The sequence below is a fragment of the Pristiophorus japonicus genome, chromosome 19 (genome assembly GCF_044704955.1).
Source record: "Pristiophorus japonicus isolate sPriJap1 chromosome 19, sPriJap1.hap1, whole genome shotgun sequence".
In the NCBI taxonomy this organism is placed as follows: Eukaryota; Metazoa; Chordata; class Chondrichthyes; family Pristiophoridae; genus Pristiophorus; species Pristiophorus japonicus.
In genome coordinates, this window is record NC_091995.1 from 57,905,804 (window position 1) to 57,929,056 (window position 23,253).

The 23,253-nt window shown below is 46.0% G+C and overlaps 1 protein-coding gene across 3 annotated transcripts in view; it reads left to right on the forward strand.

The window, feature by feature from the left end:
- LOC139229885 (zinc finger protein 436-like) overlaps positions 1 to 23,253 on the forward strand; it is a 78,676-nt gene that overhangs the window by 40,320 nt on the left and 15,103 nt on the right. Inside the window, exons 1-2 of one of the 3 annotated variants that reach the window (XM_070861517.1) lie at positions 4,930 to 4,969; positions 21,779 to 21,844. In XM_070861517.1, coding sequence (XP_070717618.1) covers positions 4,942 to 4,969; positions 21,779 to 21,844 — 94 coding nt within the window. In that variant the 5' untranslated portion in view covers positions 4,930 to 4,941. Of the gene's footprint in view, positions 1 to 4,929; positions 4,970 to 21,778; positions 21,845 to 23,253 lie in introns of those variants that run through there. The other 2 variants (XR_011587848.1, XR_011587846.1) reach the window with 2 other exon arrangements.

The following is a 23,253-nucleotide window of genomic DNA, read 5'->3' on the forward strand; positions in this document are numbered from 1 at the left end:
GCATGCCAACTTTCAATGACTGATGAACCATGACACCCAGGTTTCGTTGCACCTCCACTTTTCCTAATCTGCCACCACTCAGATAATATTCTGCCTTCGTGTTTTTGCCACCAAAGTGGATAACCTCACATTTATCCACATTATACTGCATCTGCCATGCATTTGCCTACTCTCCTAACCTGTCCAAATCACCCTGCAGCCTCTTAGCATCCTCCTCACAGCTCACACCGCCACCCAGTTTAGTGTCATCTGCAAACTTGGAGATATTACACTCAATTCCTTAATCCAAATCATTAATGGATATTGTGAAGAGCTGGGGTCCCAGCACTGAGCCCTGCGACACTCCACTAGTCACTGCCTCCCATTCTGAAAAGGACCCCTTTATCCCGACTCTCTGCTTCCTGCCTGCCAACCAATTCTCTATCCACGCCAGTACATTACCCCCAATGCCATGTGCCTTGATCTTGTACACCAATCTCTTATGTGGTACCTTGTCAAAGGCCTTTTGAAAGTCCAAATACACATCCACTGGTTCTCCCTTGTCCACTCTACTAGTTACATCCTCAAAAAATTCCAGAAGATTGGTCAAGCATGATTTCCCTTTCATAAATCCATGCTGACTTGGACCGATCCTGTCACCGCTTTCCAAATGCGCTGCTATTTCATCCTTAATAATAGATTCCAACATTTTCCCCACTACTGATGTCAGGCTAACCGGTCTATAATTATCTGTTTTCTCTCTCCCTCCTTTTTTAAAAAGTGGTGTTACATTAGCTACCCTCCAGTCCATAGGAACTGATCCAGAGTCGATAGACAGTTGGAAATTGATTACCAATGCATCCACTATTTCTAGGGCCACCTCCTTAAGTACTCTGGGATGCAGACAATTAGAAGGGCAGCATTTACAGACCGCACACTCATACCCAACATCACATTAAGGCCTGACAATATCATTGGCCTTTGAATGTGGAAGGTTAAACGTTTGTTCTGTCTGTGAGAAAAGATTTCAAACATCAGTATGACTGGAAAAGCACCGAGACTCACACACACACACGAGTGAGAGTGTTCCAGTGTACTGCCTGTGGAAAGAGCTTTAAGCAGTTACATAGTCTGAAAAACATCGCACCATTGACAGCGGGGAGAAAACGTACACGTGTACTGTGTTTGGACGAGGCTTCAACTGATTGTCCAACCTGGAGAGACACAAGGACACCCGCACCACGGAGAAACGGTGGAAATATGGGGATTGTAGGAAGTGATTCAATTACCCGTCCCAGCTGGAAATTCATCAATGCTGTCACACTGGAGAGAGGCTGTTCAGTTGTTCTTACTGTCTGAAGACTTCCAAAAAATCATCATATCTGCAAAACACCAGCAAATTTATACTAGGGAGAAGCCGTTCACCTGCTCAGTGTGGGAAGGGATTTTCTCAATCCAACCACACCCTGGCACACCAGCGAGTTCACACTGACGAGTGATCATTTAGGTGCTATAACTCTGCAAAGACATTTGCTCACTCGTCCAACCTACTGAAACACCAGCGAGTTCACACCAGGGAAAGGTCGTTCACCTGCTCTGTATGTGGGAAGAGATTCACTTGTTCATCTAACCTGCTGACCCACAAGCGAGTTCACACTGGGAAAAAGCCGTCTCCTGCTCGGTGTGTGGGATGAGATTCACTCAGTCATCCAACCTCCGGACAAACCAGTTTGTTCGCACTGATAAAAGACCTTTTAAATGTTCTGACTGTGGGAAGAGCTTTCAAAGCACGCAGGATCTGGCCCGAGTGTGCAAAGGGATTCACTAATTTATCCAACCTGCTGACACACCAGCGAGTTCAGAAGTGATTCAGGGATTGGATTCTGCTGTTACTGTTAATCATATCCAGGCTTGAACCATGTTCATTCAGACAGTTGGGGTTTGGTAAAGCTGATGTTAGTAATCCCTATAACTGGGCTGGAGTATAATCTGTATCAATGTCAAATAAATCAGGTTTGTTTCACACACACTCAGTGTGTCGAGTCCTTGATGTCTCGACACTAAGACGAGCTGACTGAGCACTTGTTACAAACTGTGTAGAATCCATTTCAGAAATGAGTTCCCACAACTTTTAAAAAAAATGGATCTGCAAGATGTCCAAGTCTGATAGGAAATAAATTTCTATTATATCACAGGGTCCAGTCCAACCATCTAGGGCAGTGAGTCCCTGTGATATTGGATTTTAACCTACGGGAAATATTCTGATAATCAGTTATTGTCACAGGGCAAAGCAGCATTGTTGGTTTAACATCAATTTAGTCAAACTCAATGGGCAATCCGATCTCCAAAGGGGATTATCTCCTTAAAGCTGATGGTGTCGGCAGTTCTGAAGCTCAATTCTCACTGTGAGGGTGTCAGAATGAGAAGCTTTAACAACAGCCGATGTTTCATAAAGGGATTTCTCACCAGACCAAAGAACATTGGTAGAGTTTAATGGGCTGTTTGTGTCAGTGGGGTACAAGAGGCTATTTTTAACAGAAGGAAAGCTGGTCACAGCAAACAGACAGTTTAATGGTCCACTCTAACCCGCACCTTCTCTCTCTCACTATTTATGGACATTGCTGCAGTAATTGCTCATCTGACCTTTTCTCCCTTGTCCCTCCTACACCCCTACACAATCTCCCTCCCCCGACATCCTCACTGTGCTGGAATCCACAACAGTCTCCCCATCTGCTCCTTGTTCTCTACCTGGATCCTAAAACTACTGAACTCAGTCTGCCCCTCCTGAAGTCTACAAGCTCTAAAGCTGAAGCTTGGTGTCTCTCAGTCCCGTCTCCTTGATTTACCTCCCCTTCTCTTTCCCCCTTGGTTATGTTGCACAATCTGGGTCCTGGACCTTCCCTGGGGATTCGAAAGAGAGTAAAATTCTCTCTGCACTTTCCCAACAAACACACCCAGGCCAGATACAGCATGGGATGGACGCTGATGGTTGCTGAGCATTGAGGTTAGGTGTCACTGGTGCTGACCTCACTGCCTGTCGTGTTCGCAAAATCACAAATTGGAGCATACCTGTTGGAAGTAATATGAGAATCCAAAGAAACTCCCTTTAAATGGGCACAGAGACTGTTTCCCTTTAAACAGCAACAGAGATTGTGTAAAACTAAGAAAGAAGCATTAATGTCCGATTAAAAGTAAACCGGATGCTGGCGCCTGTAAATAGCGCCCCACAAGCCGACATCCGACTGGACCCCGACTGCTGAAGCTGTCGTTGTCAGAATCGGGGCGAGGGCCAATGTTTGAGCCGGGGCGCTGTGCACGGCGATAACATCAGCATCACGGAGCGCAGCAAAGCGAGGCGCAACGTGTTACCGCCGCCGCAAAACTCCCACCAAATTTAGCAGGAGGTGCTGTTCTTACCGCGTCCGGTCACAAACTCATTTACACCCCGTTATCGCCAGCCGGGGGCACTGACAGGAGACTCAAAGTAGCAAAATTTCACCCCTCTCCCTTTAAACATGGACAGAGATATCGCAAATATAAACCGGCTCAGAGACACCCCAAATCGCTGGGGAAATACCACCAACGCTGTCCTGGGAGGACAGACGCACCAACGTCAGTGTTGTCGATCAGGCCAACATCCCCAGCATCGAAGCACTGACCACACTCGACCAGCTCCGCTGGGCAGGCCACATTCTCCGCATGCCCGACACGAGACTCCCAAAGCAAGTGCTGTGCTTGGAACTCCTACACGGCAAGCGAGCCCCAGGTGGGCAGAGGAAACATTTCAAGGACACCCTCAAAACCTCCTTGATAAAGTGCAACATCCCCACTGATACCTGGGAGTCCCTGGCCAAAGACCGCCCAAAGTGGAGGAAGTGCATCCAGGAGGACGCTGAGTCTCATCGCCGAGAGTGTGCAGAAATCAAGCTCATGCAGCGGAAAGAGCGTGTGGTAAACCTGTCCCACCCTCCCTTTCCCTCAACCACTGTCTGTCCCACCTGTGACAAGGACTGTAATTCCCTTGGACTGTTCAGTCACCTGAGAACTCACTTTTAAAATGGAAGTAAGTCTTCCTCGATCCAGACGGACTGCCTACCATGATGATGAAAGAGGCACAGTGACACTGCCCCTTTAAACAGACACAGCCATAAAGTTTGAAACTCTTTTGAGTTTACCTGAAAATAAACATAAACATTAAAACCATGCCACCCGCCTGGGTGACACAGCAGACATTTTCAAGGCCCCTTTTTTTCCCCCCTTTTTTTTTGGTTTTTTTTGGGGCGCTAAAATCAAATTTTTCCAGTGCCCCTTATAAAAGGGGAGGGGGACACTAAAAGCACCGGCAATGAAAACAAATTAAACTTTAAAACGTAAAATCAAATTAAAATTTGGTTGCCGGGCGTGATGATGCACTCCAGTCCCTCCGGTGCCCACCTCTCGTCCATAAAGTTTGAAAGCCTGCCCCTTTAAGGGGTGCGCCCTGTATTTTTCGACGATTGATTGCTGACGTAGCCCCACGCGCTAGGCCGGCTGATGCTCCACGTGGCCTCGCCATTGACTGGGGGCCGAGTGGCGGTTGGCAGTTTGTGGCGAGCTCTGCTCGCTGCCCCGGATGTTCGGAGAGCCGCAGCGGGTGCGGCGGGGATTTTTGCGCAGGCCAGCCATTGTGGAGATTGTTCGCGGACGGAGCGGCCCCGGGCGCGCTCAGGTTCCATGTGGGCTCACACACTCACTGACACCGCGGGCCGCGAGTTGTGGGCCGCCGCAGGGGAACTTCGGGCGGGGTCGGACCTCGGTTACTGGCGGGGGCGGAGAGATGGCGGTTGGCGCGGAGTTCGGTTGCCATCTGCGCCGCACGGGACCGCCCGCCGTGGGGAGCGAGAGGGGCGGGGCTTGCTCTGACGTCACATCGCTCTTAATTGTCTCGCTGCAGGGCAGGGAGCATGCGCGGCGGACATCTTAATGGCGGGAGGCCATCAGGTACAGGATGGTGAGCAGTGACAAACTGCTGCAGCTGAGGTGGTTCTCCGTGAAGCTGCAGGGCAGCTTTAAATCAGGAAGCTTCAGATTGAGTCAGGGAACAAATTGGTTCTGCTCACAGAATCGGAGAATGGCCAACCGTGCTGGCTCCCAGCGAGTCCCCTGCCCTTTCCCCCCCCCTCGCCAATCGCCTTAAATCTGTGTCCACTGGTTCTTGACCCTTTTGCAAATGGGAACAGTTTCTCTGTCTACTCTGTCCAGAGCCCTCATGATTTTGAAAACCGCTATCAAATCTCCTCTCAATCTTCTCTGGTCCAAGGAGAACAACCCCAGTCTATCCAAGTAACTGAAGTCCCTCATCTCGTGAATCATTCTTGTAAATCTTTACTGCACCCTCTCTAAGGCCTTTGCATCCTAAAGTGCGGTGCCCAGAATTGGACTCAATACTCCAGTTAAGGCCATACTAGTGTTTTATAAAGATTCATCATAACATTCTTTGCTTTTGTACTGTATGCATCTGTGAAGCCCAGGATTCCGTAAGCTTTTTTAATCATTTTCTCAACCTGTCCTGCCACCTTCAGTGATGTGTGTACATGTATCCGCAGGTCTCACTGTTCATGCACCCCCTTTAGGGTTGTACCCTTTAGTTTATAAATTCACGACTTCATTTTATTTCTTCCTCTGAGCCCCTCAACTTAATCTGGCAGCGTAATGTTGGCCGGTGGTGATTGATTGCCCTGGGAACCAACAGGAAGAAAGCTCCGAGTCTGGTGAGCTTGGGGATCAGCATGTTCTGAAACCAATCGTGGTGCTCGAGGGTTGGATCCTGAGTCGGCCTGTCTGTTGAGTCACTGTGAACCCCTGTTAAACAATTTATCTTTTAAAAGTTAAATCCAGATTTCTTTTGTCAACTAAACAGTTTAACATTTGTCAGTATTTTGTTTCCCTGGAGTTTCTACTATGAGTTTCAGACACTTCAGTGCCAAATGGATTATGTGTTTAAAGATCATTCAATTCCCTCTTTCCATGTCTCTGTTAGTTAAAGGTACAGAGATCGATTTCTGCTCATTATGCATTTGTTGTAGTTAAAGTAACATCCTTCCTGTTGGTAGTGAGCCACATTCTGTGCTGGGCGAGATGGCTGATGGCATCTGCCTTTAAAATACTCATTGTCTTGTTCAAATCTCTCCAAGGCCTTGGCCCTCCCTATCTCTGTAACCTCCTCCAGCCCACCAACCCTCTTAATAGGCTGGGCTTGTTTTCTTTGGAACAGAGGAGGCTGAGGGGAGAGCTTAATGAGGTGTATAAAATTATGAGCGGCCTAGATAGAGTGGATAGGAAGGATCGATTTCCCTTCGCAGAGAGGTCAACTACCAGTGGGCATAGATTCAAAAAGTAATTGGTAGGAGGGTTAGAGGCGATTTGGGTTGACAGGATGGTGGGGTCTGGAACTCACTGCCTAAAAGGGTGATAGAGCAGAATCCCTCACCATCTTTTAAAAAGTACTTGGATGTGCACTTGAAGTGCCATAACCTACAGGGCTATGGACCAAGAGCTGGAAAGTGGGATTAGGCTGGATGAAGCTGGGCAGGTGGAAAGGGTATCAGTGCAAGAGGATGTTTGGTGTTGGTGATCATAAGAAATAGGAGCAGGAGTCGGCCATTTGGCCCCTCGAGCCTGCTCATGGCTGATCATCGACCTCAACCCCACTTTCCCGTTTGATCTCCATATCCCTTGATTCCACTAGAATCCAAAAATCTATCTCTCAGCCTTGAATATTCTCAGAGACTTAACATCCGCAGCCCTCTGAGGCAGAGAATTTCAAAGATTCACACATCTGTGAAGAAATTTATCCTCATCTCTGTCTTAAATAGCCTGCCCCTTATCCTGAAACTGTACCCCCTGGTCTTCGACATCCAGCCAGGGTAATCAACTTCTGAGCATCTACCCTGTCAATCCCCTTCAGAATCTTATATGTTTCAATGAGATCATCTCTCATTCTTCTAAACTCCAGAGTGTATAGGCCCATTCTACACAATCTCATCATAAGACAGCCCTCTCATCCCAGGAATCAATCTTGTGAACCTTTGTTGCACTGTCTCCAAGGCAAGTATATTCTTCCTTGGATAAGGAGACCAAAACTATGCACAGTACTGCAGGTGTGGTCTCACTTAAGGCTCTGTACAATTGTAGCAAGACACCCTTATTTTTATGTTCCAACACCCTTGCAATAAAGGACAATATGCCATTTGTCTTCGTTAATGCTTGCTGTACCTGCATGCTCGCTTTCTGTGTTTCTTGCATAAGGACACCCACATCTCTCAACAGCAACATTTAAAAGTTTCTCACCATTTAAAAGATATCCTGTTTTTCTGTTCTTCCTACCAAAGTGAATAACCTCACATTTCCCTACATTATACTCCATCTGCCACCTTACTGCCCACTCACATAGTCTATCTATATCTCTTTGCAGACTCTTGTGTTCTCCTCCCACCTAGTTTTGTATCATCAGCAAACTTAGATGCATTACACTCGGTCTCTTTAATGGGGAGAATTGCCTTTCTCTCAACAAGCCTGGATTCAACAGACCGATACCATGGATAAGTTTCAACGATCTTTTATTCCAGCATGTGCAGGGGGGGCATCTCACTTCTCAGCTTCTGAGAGAGGATCTCCACCGAGCTGTTCATATTACACCTTCGTTATACAGGTTTTGGCACAAGTGTCCTCGTAGACGGATCTTAACAGTGACGTGATTGGTTGTACCAATGCATGACCGAATATTCATTTGTTCCCTTCTTCCAGGTGTCACTCGCCTTATATTGTTATATTAGTTCCCTTTGGATTTTTTTACTGCTCCCTTGAGCCCGAGGTCAACGATCTTGTGGCTCTACTGTGTTTTATGCGTACATATGGTTTTAAGCATTCCTCTTGTTTAGCCAGCTCAGGGCCTTCGCAATAGCCAGATAACATCTTTGATAATCAATCTTGCCCTTACAATCCCCCCTTTTGGCCCTTGGCTATATACCCCAAGATAGGCCAATGTGCCGTCCCCTCATTATTTCAGGGGAAGTGATATTGTCAGCTTAATCTGTCTATCTGGGTGGCCAAGCTCTTACTTCCGGATGGCTTCTCGTATCTCTTTCCCTTTACACACCATTTACCCATTTTACAGATATTTCCTTGGATACTAAAGGTTGGTTTCTTCTAAGGCTTTTATGGTGGCCTGAGCTATGGCTTTCCTTGCTTGTCATGTACATCTCCAACATAATTCAATCAACAATACCATTAAAATCACACATTGCACAATCACCAATACATGGGATATTGTTCTTGTCCAGGGGTGCACCTGCACGTTTAGTCTAAAGTTCCAAAGCCTTGTATACCAGGATTGGTGTCCTTTGGAGTTTGTCGATCTTCTTCAGGATAATGTACTTCTGCCATTGTTCATGGATGTCCTGTTCCAACTTAGTTTGTTCTTCACTAAGTTTGGGTATATGTCATCGTTGTGGTTCCTCGAAACCTTTATACCCTGCTTTGATAGTGTGCACTGCCGTTCCACTGACAGACTCTCCTTTCAATTCTGGATATATGATATATCCCTAAATATCGACGACGACTTTTGGCGCAAAACAGAAGTCAGTGGTCGTGATCGGGCAGTGGGTAACTCCCCCCACCGTCATGTTGACCGCCGTGGTGCTCACACACCATCCTCCCTTTCCTTGTGAGGCTGCGGTCGTTTGGGAGTCCAGTGGCACTCAACACACATCCTTCTGTTCGGCCAGATCCACAGTCGTTATCGAATTCTGGGTGCTCTCGGCATAAAACAACTTGACTATTCTTATAACAATCTTTAATATAGACACCTTTGGTATTGTTTCCCTTTTTAATTACGTACTGGTGCAATTTGTGATACCGCATATGGGTCTGATTCCTTATTTCTCCTATATTGCTTACTTGGTACAATGTGTTTCTCTTTGTCATGTTGTATTGTGGTATTGATAACACAAGCCCTAATATATTCTGAAATCCGGTTACACACTTGTTCTTGGGGACCCAGGCATGGTTGTTCCTCCGGACTTCACAGGCTTGGGTGTCATTCTTGCCCAATGTCTATTCAGCAAATACATCATTGGTTATCCAATCCCATTCTGGTGTTGTTCTAGGTTATGTTCTACCGTATTTAGCATCCAAGCCCCATATCCCGCACAACCTATCTCGGCCACCATTCTTTTACTCATAGGTTATCCAGCCTGGTTTACCAAATGTATCATTTTTGCATGGTTCCGCAATGTATGGGCAACCTGTAGCATTTCCCGTTCCGCCCCATCCCCTAGCTGGGCCTGCATTTTCTCGTTATCATCTCCACTTTCCAGCAGTTCTTTTAAGGTCTGTGAGGGTGATGACCTGCTCTTCTATTGTTTGAAGATCTATTGTGTTAACCATCGCAATGCCCGCGCCCACCATTTCTAATAGCCCCCTCTTTCTCCTCCTGCCCTTCGTGTTTTTGTTAGGCTTTTTTTATGCTGAACTTCATAGTCTTGGATTCGGGCCCCTCAAGGGCACTTAGGGTTAGGTTTTTATATTCGCTTATAGTTTTCTTACCGCAAAACAGTGGGATCGTTATATCCGTTAGGTTTAACAATACCGTAATTATCCTTTGGCGTACACCAAAGTGGATTTTGTCTTTAGTTCTTTTTATTACTAATCCTCCACTTGCCCCCTGTGTCATGTTTGGGCATCCTGGGGGTTCTGAGGTCGTTGTGGTTGGGACTATTGTGAGAATGTAGATAGAAGGTTTGCGAATGTGTCAGTAAGGGATCATGGGAAAATGGCCAAGAGAAATTGTCCAGCTGCGATATTTGCCCTGTCGACACAAACAAAGGATTACTCAGAGTTGTGGTCAAACACGAGTTACGCGAAAAGCAAAGTCAGACATGAGTCGGACGAGGGGCTGCTATAAACAGCCGTAAAATAGGGAAATGTGATGAAAATCGAAACAATAAACACATCCCTGGAGCCCGTCCTATTTGGAGAGTTGTTAGCCTGCAATTGGGTATGCTATGGGGGAAATCGACCAATGATTGTATAAACTGAGTGTCACTCAAATGTGTTCTGCTGTAACAATGTATAAGTGTTGAGCTTTTGTACTGTTACGTAGCTTGTCAAGAGAGAGGTGGACATGCTCGAATCGAGAGTGTTCCCTTTATCTTAACAGGTCCCGGCCGGAGTATCTACAGAATAAAGGTCTTATGTTGCTAAGACTAAAAGTGTTCGTGTGTCAGTGAATTCGCTGAAACAGATTGAAGGGAAAATAATCCAGTATCTACAATTGTGCTGGTTGGGATCTCTATCTTACACATGAGCATTCCCCATAAGGAACCATTACCGCATTGTGATTCCCTGATGGGTATGGGGGTAGTCCCCTCTACCTTTCTGGTGAGGTTACATCTTACCCACACACACTTGTGTGTATTTCCTTGGTCCGAGTAATTCATGCATGTCCATGATTGGTTTTGCCATGAGTGTCCCTTATATGGGCTTGTCCATTCCATTTCATGTCGCCCCCTTTGGCAATTTCCGCAAAAAATTGAGTTGTAGTGGAAATATTTTCTTGATAGCCATCTGGGCAACTTACTGCTGGGTCGTGATATACGATTGGGTTACTGAGTATTCCTCCTATTAGGACTAAGGTTCTGCAAACCACAACATGTTTTCCTGGTCGTCACCGGTCAGTTAGGGTCTCGTTACGCGTAATGTTTTAACTGTGTCCAACGTTTCCACCGTCCGGTTCCGCCTATCGCCACGCACGCGCACGTGTCGCTTACCATTATTACCTGGTGAGGGCCTGTCCATTTTGATGAGAATCCTGGCTTTTTGGGGTTTATTTTTTTACCATTATCTTGCTCTCAACCTGTGGTATCTGAGCCTTTTGTTCCTTGGTGCCAGTTTCCAAGTCCTTGATCACTTGCTGATCCCTGGCGTGTGCCTTCAGATGGTGTAATTGTTTACATAATTCCATCACAAACCTCCTTGCTCGGTCCCGGTCGGTCCAACGTCATCACTACCCATCACTAGAACCTCAGGTCATCTCATTGCCCGTCCTGTCATTAGTTTGAAAGGCGTGAGTCCGGTGGTCCGGTTTGGGGTCGCCCTTAATTTAATTAAAATCCGGGGCAGCATATCTACCCATCCCTTTCCTGTCTCCTTGATCACCTCGGCTAATGCTGCCTTCAGGGTCCTATTCGTTCGTTCTACTAATCCGGACGATTCTGGATGATGGGGGATATGGAATTTCTGCCTGATTCCCAGTTTGCACGTTAAGCACTTCCTACAGTAATTTTCTATATCTTTTTCCATTCCCTTCCACCATCAGCATCAGGACATTGAACTCGTCATGCTGGCCTTACCTGTAGGCGCAAACCCGTGGTATATACTCAATAGGTTTTGTCGTATGCACTCTGGGGCTACCATATTACAATCTTTTCTCCAGATTCCGTCCGCGCCTTGTTTAGCTCCCTGTCTTATCCATTCATCTTTTTCCTGCTGTTGGGTTGCCTCCTGTACTTTAAACATATTTATTTCTTCCGGCCCAAGTGCACAGGCGCTTATTTCAGCCCATAGGCCCCCTGATTCTGCCTCTCGCTTAGCTGCCTCATCCGCCCATGCATTCCCTTGCTGATGTCTGTCAGTGATTTTCTTATGGGCTTTGATCTTTATTATTGCACATTCCTTAACTATGTTCTTGTGTCGAGTTGGTCCTCCCCCCCCGATGTCATATAACCTCGCCGTCTCCAGGCTACCATATAATCGTGGACCAAACTAAACACTTATTGGTTGTCTGTATATATAGTTACTCTTTTACCTTTTGCTCGTTTGAGGGCTTCCGTTAGGGCGACTAATTCGGCCACTTAGGCCAAGAGGCTCCCTTCTAACTGCCTGATTCCCCGTGTTTGCCCTTCACCATCTACTACTGCCGATCGCGTTCGGGGCATTCCGTCGATGTATTGACAGGACCCGTCTACGTAAAGGTCCATGTCTGCTCCTTCGAGTGACTCTTCCTTTATCGAGCTACTTTGCTCTGCCCCCTCTATCGGGTTACATTCATGATCCTGGCCTTCCATAATGATTCATCCTGCGGGATTGTTACCGCTATCTTTTACTATCGTTACTGTGCCGCTTGGATGTATTAGTACCGTCTCCCATGTCGCCCTTCTTGCGTCTGACACTGTTCAGTCTCCCCGTGTTTAGTAGCTCTACCAGGGCATGTTGCGTATGTAGGATAATTTGTCCTGACATTACTACAGGTTCACTAATTCTGACTGCGCAGTCGAGAGCAGCTACACCTCTAGATAATCCTGCAGCTACAGGTTGTTGCTTAGTGGAGTAATACGCCACCGGTTGTTGCCTGTCCCCCTGTTGCTGGGTCATCACCGCATTATAGTGGTTTTTGCTGTGGTGATTATAAATGTGGAAGGGCTTATTCCGGTCCGGTAGTCCCAGGATGGGTGCACTCATAAGGGCCTGTTTCAGCTGTTGAAATGCTGCTTTTTGTTTGGAGCCCCAGTCTACCGGCTCTTGGGAGGGCTTTTCCCCTTTTACCAAATCTTGTGTGGGCTGACCCATTTCTGCATATCCCGGGATAAAGTTCCGACAATAATTAACCAGTCCTAATACCTGTCTGACTCCCTTTACGGTCCCTGGCTTTGGCATTGTCCTAATGGCCTCCTTCCTATCCTCGGGCATCTGCCGTTTCCTTTGTGTTGCTACGTATCCTAGGTACATGACTTGACCCTTCCCTATCTGGGCCTTTTTTAGGTTAGCGTACAGCCCTGCCTGTTGTAGGGCCCGAAGAAGCACCGTGTCAATGCCAGCACGTGCTGTTTCTCCGTGGTGGACGCTATAAGAATGTTGTCCACATATTTCAAGAGCGTACTTCCTTTCCTACATCTATTGGCTCCAGGACCCCAGCCAGCGTCCGGTGGAATATACTCGGGCTGTTATGGAATCCTTGGGACACTCTAGTCCATGTATACTGCTTTCTTCTTAGTGAAAACGAACTTCCCTTGTGACTTCTCATCTAAGGGTATGGCCCAAAATCCATTTGCTATATACAATACGGTGAATATTTCATATTCTGGGCCCAGGTCGTTGAAAATCGTTGTCAGGCTGGCCACTATCGGGTGCTCCCAGGGTGTAACTTTATTTAAGGTGGTATAGTCTATAGTCAGCCTATACGAGGAGTCTGGTTTCTTTACTGGCCATACTGGTGAGTTAGTCGTAGCTATTGTTTGCCTCACCACCCCTTGCCTTTCCAATTCTTTCACTATCTGAAGGACAGCTGCTTCAGTGTCGGGCTTCAGCGGGTATTGCCGGTGGGCTTTATGTTCTGGGCCTGGGATCTTTACTGGCTCGGGCCCAAACAACCCACAGTCCTGTTTGTGTTGGGCCCATAGGGCAGGGTATAACTGACGTGTACTTCCCCAGGCGCCCTTTGTTTTCCACTCGGGATCTGTTGGACGGATCCCAGCCACCCGCTGCTGCTGATGGCCCGGGTGATTAAATTTATACTGAGTTTGGTGCTTGTCTCCCCAGACTACACTGTGGGTCTATTAGTACCCCATTTCCCATAATGTTTCTATTCCTAATATGGTGCCTTCGGGATTGGGGCAGCACCAAAACTGGGTGGCTCGTATTATCCCCTGTACTTCCAATAGTACAATTTCACTTCAAGTTGCCTTTCTGTTACCTCCTCCCACTCCTTGTATGCTGATAGTTTCCTTGGTAAGGGGTAAGTCTAGATTAGTTATGGATATTGACGCTCCCGTGTCTATCAGCATCTCGCACTGTCTGCCCCCTAACACTGCACTAACAAATATTCTTGGGTCCTCTCTTTGTGGTCCCACATCTTCACCAGGGGCTGGTAACCGTTATTGGGTGGCTGCCAACCATCGCATACTTATGACGTCCTCATTAGAAAGCGTCTCTTGCGGGGAGAATGGCCGTGGAGTCTGCTGAGCTTCTCTAAGGAGCGCTACCACTTCTCCCCTGGTCAGGGGTGGTTCTCCTGGGACTCCTCTAATCTGTCCGAGTCCCTGTCCTTCTGTCCCTCCCCCTTAGCCCAGCATTTCCTCACTGTATGGCCTAGTTTGTCACAGTTCTGGTACTTTGGCCTTGATTGTCCACCACTCCCTTGAACTCCTTTTTTCTGCTGGCACTCTCTCTACTAAAGTGGCCTTTTCCACAATTAAAACAAGTCAAGGGGGCTGCACATAGTTTTCCTTCCTCACTCGTTCCTTCCGCAGCTGCTGCCACTGCGGCCATGTGCGCTTCTACCGTGGCTACTTTCCTTTTCTGAGTAGCATCCAACTCGGATGCCCATCTGGACAAGTCGTCATTGTTTTACATTGTGACTAGCCCTGTTTTTAACACATCTTGGTGTGCAGTACTCAACCTGTCTTTGTATATTTTTAGGAATGCTTGATTATCCCTGGTGGGGTTCAGTATTCCCGAATATGCTTGGAAGCTCAACCATTCCCGCTCTGCATAGTCATGTGCAGATTCCTCCCTTTTTTAAGTGATCCCCATGATTATTCCCCAGTTTATGGGTAATGCTCCTGCTCATCATCATCATCATCATAAGCAGTCCCTCGGAATCGAGGAAGACTTGCTTCCACTCTTAGAATGAGTCCTTAGGTGGCTGAACAGTCCCAATACGAGAGCAACAATCCCTGCCACAGGTGGGCAGACAGATGTTGAGGGTAAGGGAGAGTGTGACAGGTTTGCCGCACGTTCTTTCCGCTGCCTGCGCTTGGTTTCTGCATGCACTCGGCGATGAGACTCGAGGCGCTCAGCGCCCTCCCAGATGCACTTCCTCCACTTAGGGCGGTCTGTGGCCAGGGACTCCCAGGTGTCGATGGGGATGCTGCACTTTATCAGGGGGGCTTTGAGGGTGTCCTTGTAACGTTTCCTCTGTCCACCCTTGGCTCGTTTGTCATGAAGGAGTTTCGAGTAGAGCACCTGCTTTGGGAGTCTCGTCTCGCATGTGGACAATGTGGCCTGTCCAGCAGAGCTGATCAAGTGTGGTCAGTGCTTCAATGCTGGGGATGTTGGCCTGGTCGAGGATGCTAATGTTGGTGTGTCTGTTCTCCCAGGGGATTTGTAGGATCTTGCGGAGGTATCGTTGGTGGTATTTCTCCAGCGACTTGGGGTGTCTACTATACATGGTCCATGTCTCTCATCCATATAGGAGGGCGGGTATTACTATAGCCCTGTCGACCATGAGCTTGGTGGTAGATTTGAGAGCCTGGTCTTTGAACATGCCTTTCCTCAGTCGGCCGAAGGCTGCGTGGGAGGCGGTGTTGAATGTCCTCATCAATGTCTGCTTTTGTTGATAAGAGGCTCCTGAGGTATGGGAAATGGTCCACGTTGTCCAGGGCTCTTGATGACTGGGGGGACAGTGCTGTGCGGCGAGGACAGGCTGGTGGAGAACCTTTGTCTTACGGGTGTTTAGCGTAAGGCCCATGCTTTTGTACGTCTCAGTAAATACGTCGACTATGCAGGGAGCAGTGCCAACCCTTATACATATCCTTCTTCGACCTTACAAAGGCCTTTGACATTATCAACCGCGAGGGTCTGTGGCTACCCCCAAAAGGTCGTCAACATCCTCCGCCTGCTCCACAACGACATGCAGGCTGCGATCCTTATCAATGGATCCATTACCGATCCAATCCACGTCCGGACCGGGGTCAAACAGGGCTGCGTCATCGCCGAACCCTCTTCTCAATCTTCCTCTGCCATGCTCCACCTCACAGTCAACAAGCTCCTCGCTGGAGCGGAACTAAACTATAGAACCAGTGGAAAGCTGTTCAACCTTCGCCGTCTCCAGGCCAGGTCCAAGACCACCCCCAACCTCTGTCGTGGAGCTACAGCAGGCAGACGACGCCTGTGTCTGCGCACATTCAGACGCTGCTCCTGCTACCTGAGTTACGTCTGCTTTAAACACCTGATATTCTGCCTCTCATTGCGCAAGGGTGAGGGCTATAATCGTACACCAAGTGCCGTCTCTATCGTTGTCCCAACTGTTGCCACATTTCTTCAGTCATTTTTGCTCTTATTAACGTTTCCACATCTCGGTTGTGAAGGTTGTGGCATATTCTTATTTCCTGCATTTTCTGCCAAAACTCTTCACTACTTTGTCTCCTCTCTAACTTGGGTAACATTTGTAATAACTTCAATGTGTCCCTTCGTGTCAGTGACACATAGGTGGTTTTTATCCGAGGGGCCACGGTGGGTATTGCGGGCACATCCGGGTTGCCTCCGGCAGCCGGTACTGCTGGGACAGCTGGGGTGCCGGGTACAGATTCTACCTTGTTCGGGGCAGCCCGTACCTTCTAGTATGTTAGAGGCCTACCTTCTCTTCCCCAATCGTCATAGTCTGGATTATATTTGCGAGCCTCATCGGCCAACTCATCCCACTCTGGTCTCCCACTATTCTCGATTTCTTCACTTAAAAGTTCCAGTGGGGGATATATTGGTACCAGTGCAGGCAGTGGGGTAGGTGGTGCTGTAGGTCACCCAGTTACTGCTGCACATGTTGTACCATTCCTATTGCTTACTTCCACCTTTTCTATCTTTTTTATTTTAGCTTTTAGTTCCTGTATTATCTTATTCTTTCTTTCGAACTATTTTGTTCCCGATAGCAGGCTAATACTACCATATGAGCCCGGTCCCCTTTATTTCTTGGCTGGCACTCCGACCACTTTGCCTGCCTCTCCGGTGGGTCTTCTGATTGCCATCCCTTTTCCTTCATTCCCTCAATTAGTTTCATGTTTTTATCTGCTAGCATTTTCCCTATAGATTCCTTGGGTCCCAGTCATATTCCCCAGCTATTTCTAAGATCGCTAAGGGGCTGCCTTTCTCTTAGTGGGCTTTTCTTGTACCTCCATCGTGTCTCCTGACCGATACTTGTTCGTTAGTACCGCGGCCCGGTTGACCGCGTTAGAGCCTACTCATACCCCAAATCGTCCTTATTCCTTGGTCTCTGTCCTCCCGGTGGCTCGTTTATTTGCTCTTTCTACAGATTTCCTCCTGGCTGGCTTGTGCCAATATTCCACTGAAGTTGCAACGGAATATGGTGTAAATCTGCATCCATTCAGCATACTCTAGTGCTATATTTACATCTTTATTGCATGGACACTAAGCATTGTGCGTATGAAGGAGAATAGTTTGAGGAGGTTGTCACGGTCCGATCGAATCATGTTAATGGAAAGAAAATCCGGTGGGTTCCATAAAGGATGTGCATGTTTCCCCAGCAAGCTGACCATTAGAGGTGCTGCTAAACTGCTCCTGCACCAAGTCAAAAAGCTACCACTTACTCTCTCTCAATTTACAGATCATTATTTCCTCTTTCTGAAGGTGGTGATTGTTACTCGGGCAGCATTGATAGATGGCCATCTGGGTGCTGGTCCAAAAGTGTAAATCTAGGAGCCTGACAATCAGACATAATGAGCAGTAACCTGTGTACTACATTGAGATGTGGACCTGTCTCCTCCCCATGATTACAAATAAACATTCCAAGCCAAGAATGCTGGACCTGATGGCTTGCATCCTAGGGTTTTAAGAGAAGTAGTGGCAGGGATAGTGGATGCATTGGTTGTAATTTACCAAAATTCCCTGGACTCTGGGGTGGTCCCAGCAGATTGGGAAACTGCAAATGTAATGCCCCGATTTTAAAAAAAAGCAGGAAACTATAGACCAATTAGTCTCACATCTGTGGTTGAGAAAATGTTGGCGTCCATTATTAAAGAAGCAGTAGCAGGACCTTTGGAAAAGCAAAATTCAGTCAGGATGGATTTATGAAGGGGAAGTCATGTTTGACAAATAAGCTGGAATTCTTTGAGGATGGATAAGGGTGGATAAAGGGGAACCAGTGGATGTGGTGTATTTCGACTTCCAGAAGCCACATAAAAGGGTACTGCACAAGATAAAAGTTCACTGGGTTGGGGGTAATATATTAGCATGGATAGAGGATTGGCTAACGAACAGAAATCAGAGTCGGGATAAATGGTTCATTCTCGGTTTGGCAATCAGTAATTAGTGGGGTGCGCAGGGATCAGTGCTGGTTCCCCAACTATTTACAATCTATATTAATGACTTGGACGAAGGGACCAGTGTAACGTAGCCAAGTTTGCTGACAATATAAAAATGTGAGGAGGACACAAAAAGCCTGCAAAGTGAGTGGACAACAATTTGTCAGATGAAGTATAATGTTTGAAAGTGTGAGGTCATGCACTTTGGCAGAAAAAAATCAAAGAGCAAGTTATTATTTAAATGGAGAAAGATTGCAAAGTGCTGCAGTACAGCGACACCTGGGGGTACTTGTGCATGAAACACAAAAGGTTAGTATGCAGGTACAGCAAGTGATTAGGAAGGCCAATGGAATCTTGGCCTTTATTGCAAAGGGAATGGAATATAAAAGGGAAGTCTTGCTACAGTTATACAGGGTATTGGTGAGGCCACACCTGGAATACTGCGTACAGTTTTGGTTTCCATATTTCAGAAAGGATATACAGTGCACTCTCATTTATCCGGATCTAACGGAAAACCCGCTGTTTTCTGTTGCAAAATTGCTAACAATTGCATGACGTGACACTCGCCATGAGCAAGGACTCCGAAAATCTACCATAAAAATCTAAAAACTGAATACACAAGTTCACCCTCCTCTGCCCTGGATTTGCTGGTGTGTGTGCGCACGCTGCTGCAGCCGCTGCCTCTCGCAGCCGCCGCTGACGTTGGGAACAGGGGCAGTGCCGGCACCGGGTTCTAGGCACAGAACGCAGCCCAGATAGTACGCTCCGGAACCCCAGAGCTGGACAATCTCCTCCTCGAGGCAACCTGCAGCCACTCCCAGTGCAGCATTCGTCCCTCTGCGATTACAGTCCGGCGGAAGTACATGCATGCTGGTAATGTCCATCTTTTGTATACTTAACTGCCTTGCAACTGTTTGTATTTATTGATTAAAGTTTTAACTTTAAAATGTAAACTCGCCCAAATGGAAAATTCGTTTACCCAGAATTGCCAAATCCCTGATCGATCTGGATAAATGCGAGTTGCCTGTACTTGCTTTGGAGACAGTGAAGAGAAGGTTCACTATGTTGATTCCAGAGATGAGGGGGTTGACTTATGAGGAAAGGTTGAGAAGTCTGAGCCTCTACTAATTGGAATTCAGAAGTATGAGGTGATCTTATCGAAAGGTATCAGATTATGAGCGGGCTTGACGAGGCGGATGCAGAGAGGATGTTTCCACTGATAGGGGAAACTAAAACTAGGGGGCATAATCTTAGCATAAGGGGCCACCCATTTAAAACTGAGATGAGGAGGAATTTCTCTGAGGGTTGTGAATCTCTGGATTTCGCTGCCTCAGAGAGCTGTGGAAGCTGGGTCATTGAATAAATTTAATACAGAGATGGACAGTTTCTTAAACAATAAGGGAATGAGGGGTAATGGGGAGCAGGCAGGGAAGTGGATCTAAGTCCATGATCGGATTAGCCTTGATCATATTAAATGGCGGAGCAGGCTCGAGGGGCCGTATGGCCTACGCCTGCTCCTATTTCTTATGTTTATATTAATTGGTCCTCTCGCCGATATCAGGGTATCTGACCTGGGGACAATTGTGCTGCTCAGCATCACCCCCTTTACACACAAGCAAATCAGCACATCCCATGGCTTGGGACCAAGACACATCCTCCCTTTACTCACGGTGATGTGGATCAGCTCGCATTGATCAGCTTAATTCGTGGCTTCATTTTAAAACCAGTAAACACCACAGTAAATTTCCAATCATGAATTGTAGGATGGCTCTGGTATCTAAATGCTTCCTTTCGTCCCACTTCACTGAGCGCAATTACCTCTTTTTCTCTCTACAGTTTTTAGTTCTGATCAGGCAACCTACCCAAGGCATAAAACCCAAGGAAGGGAAATATTCATCGTGACTGGAAGAATTTTTTTATCTCTCATTACTGTAAGGGTAGTGATTTTCATGCGTCTGAGAAGTTATTTGGGAAGGGTCTGTGTCAGTTGATGCATTATACGACTGATACCCCTGCACCAATATTTGTAAATGTGAAAAGCAGTATTGTCGAATTGTAAGTTCCATCTCTCGGGCATAGTATCCTTAGAAACTGGAAACAAACTCCCCTGTTCTGATTTTTAGAAAGCTATTGTGTGGAACCTCGTAATTATCCTGACTAATAGTATTGCAAATGTAGGGGTAAAAAGGAAGCTTCTCTCTCTCGGGGTGGACTACCTGATATAGTTAATCGACACCTCGCCCGTCTGTTGGGGTAAAAGGAAGGCTTCTCTCCTTCTGGGTGCATTAACTGATACAGATAATCGACACATTGCCCAGCTCCCACTGTATAATGACCACGGAAGTAAACAAACAAAACCTCAGGTTTACCGGTTTTATTACGAGCAATGCACGGAAGGTTCAGTCTAAACCTCCGAAATACATGAGGTTTTGAGTACAATTTATACAGGCTTTGGAGAGGAGCTACCCTCTTACAAAATCATCAATAGGTCTATTGCTATCAGTGAAGTTACATTGATTTGTCAACTCTTATCAGACTGGCCCTGAGTGATATATGCAACTGTCCATCTCTCATCATTGTGTTGTTCCATTTTGCCCTCTACCCTAGTCTATACGATGCCTAGTGTGGCTGTACCAAAATACAGGCTTCCTTATCTCTTCCTCAGAGACTTCTAATCAAAACCTGTTGACTTCGGCTGTTAAGTGTTACTAATGTTAAGGATACGGTTTAATGCGTTATAGATTGATTTGCTATACCTACATTGGCAATTTCTTATACCTAATACTGATTTGTTCACTGCATTTAGCATTGTTCTGACCACCTATTTGCAACTCTTACAATTTATCCCTTACACAATAAACTGCAGCAACAACAACAAATGTTTAATATAAGTTGATTGATATCATTGATGAATAATGTACATTTTGGAAACATTGTCCATTCTTGCACATTTAAATCAAAGCTCTAGATCTGTCTATGTTCAGGATGTATACACATCGGAAATATGCCGCTTTAAACACATTTCTTTCCTTGCACAACATACTTAAAGCAAGGCTGAAACCATATAACTAATATCTAATTCTACCTGGAGGATGATCGGAAAACTTTTCACACTCAACATTGTGACACTTCAGGTTAGAAAGGAAGAAGGAGGATTTTACTCGTGAGAAGCATATTTCGCGTCATCCAAATGGACTGAAGAGTTAACCAATTACATTTGAAGGGCAATCACTCTGACAATATAGGGAAACAGCAGCCAATGTGATCATTCTAACTTTGGGCAATAGTGTAAATTAGGCGCGATCGAGTAATGTGCACATTATATGCCCTGTGGTTCCCGTCGCCCAATATTTGGTTCCATTGTAGTCAATGGAATTGGTATCAGTCGCAGCAGTAATCGGCAGCCGGTAGGAAACCGTCCGCTTTGTGTAAAGATCTAAGAGGCATTTCTCTCCATCCCATATTTATTGCCCACAAATATCACACAATTAATAGCTATATATCATCCTTGTTAAACTGATGGAAATTAAATGCCCTAATCATAGCCACTATATTCATATTAGGAATACTAATAATGTTGCCTCAGTTCATTATTGCTGTTAGTTCATTTATATCAAGCAATTTGAGTCGATCCATATATACCGACCGACCGAAATCTTTGTCATCTATATATTAATCCATCCTATTGAAGCCTACTTATTGTTCTTTCTCTTTCTGTTCCTATTTAGATAATACCAAAACTGCTTCCAATTTAGTGTATTCGGTGGTCACCATCAGAAATTCAGGAGACGGAGGTAAATTATGTCAATTTTTTACAGACTTTGCTAAGGGAGATGAAAATTACATTCACAATATTGGAATGCAGTGATTTTGAAATGTGTTTGCTTAAAATATTGTCCATCACTTCAGGAAGACATGGTTAAAATAATCACTGCAGTGTTTCCACTAACATTGCTGGGAAGTTCTGGAGGGTGAGCGGAGGAATACTCGGGGACTTAGTGGCCAGTGGAGAATAGAATCGGGCTCAGTGGAAAACGTTTCTGCCCTGGCGTAAAAGTGAAAATTAAACCGGAATGTGCTAAAAGAAGTTCTGAAAAGCAACAACTTGCATTTATATAGCACCCTTAACGTGGAACAAACTACAGAGTGGAATCACAGAGGGGGAATTACAGAGGTATATGTGTGAGGATCGGTGGAGTCAGTATGAGGGTGGAAGTAGCTGTTCATTTATAGAAAGATTATTGGTTATGTTATAATATGCTCATTATGTTGAAGAACAATTGTGCGAAAAATTGAGTTATCATACTAGAATAGAATAGATAATGTGGCTCTAGAAGAGATTTGGTAATCCATATAATGTTATGAGGCAGAAGATACTGTTGGGATATTTCGGCTGCATGATAAGTTGGGAATGAGGCAAATGGACTGCGACTTTTCACGCAGATGGTATTAACACATAATTGTGTTATTTTAACCAAACTTAGCCTGGCTGTAAATGGACTGGGAATGGTCAAAGACCGGTTTTCAATCACGCCCAATTTTACTCTCCTACAATGGAGAGCAAACTCCACTAAAGAATTTGTACCAATCCCGTCAGTTTGCTGCCAGAGTGGGTTAGATTAAAATGACCCTGATTAGGGTTGCTTAATTTAATTCCGTCCATCAATTCTCCCAGATTGTTACATTTATAATGCACTTGCTTTATTTAAATGTAATCATGGTGGCACCTCAGGGGGGAAACAGGTAAGTTATCTTTAGAGGGGAAAGATGCTGCTCAGGAATATCTCAACCAATGCTGGGAGATTTATAACTTACCATCGCAAAACAAAGCGTCAGTTATAGGAATGGCCCCATTGAAACACACACATCTATCGAAAAGATATTTGGGTGGACTGTGAAAGGAGCAGCACATTCGCTGTCATCTGTTATAGTCCCATTGCCCAAGAGCAATTTTACCCTGATGTCTGCTATTCTCTATCATTGGGGCAAATATTCAGCTTGTTCCTTGGGTGTAAGATGGGTGTGGTGGATGTTCCACACACAATAGAATTAGTTCAATTTTATTCAGCATTGATTTGAATTAACATTAAAATCCGGCAGTTCTGATTCCCGCAAGTTGTAAAATCGACATCATTCATTTGCAAAGGCCACCCCTAAACTGAAAATCTTGGCTCTTTCCCACTAAAGTAGCCAGTGAATAGTA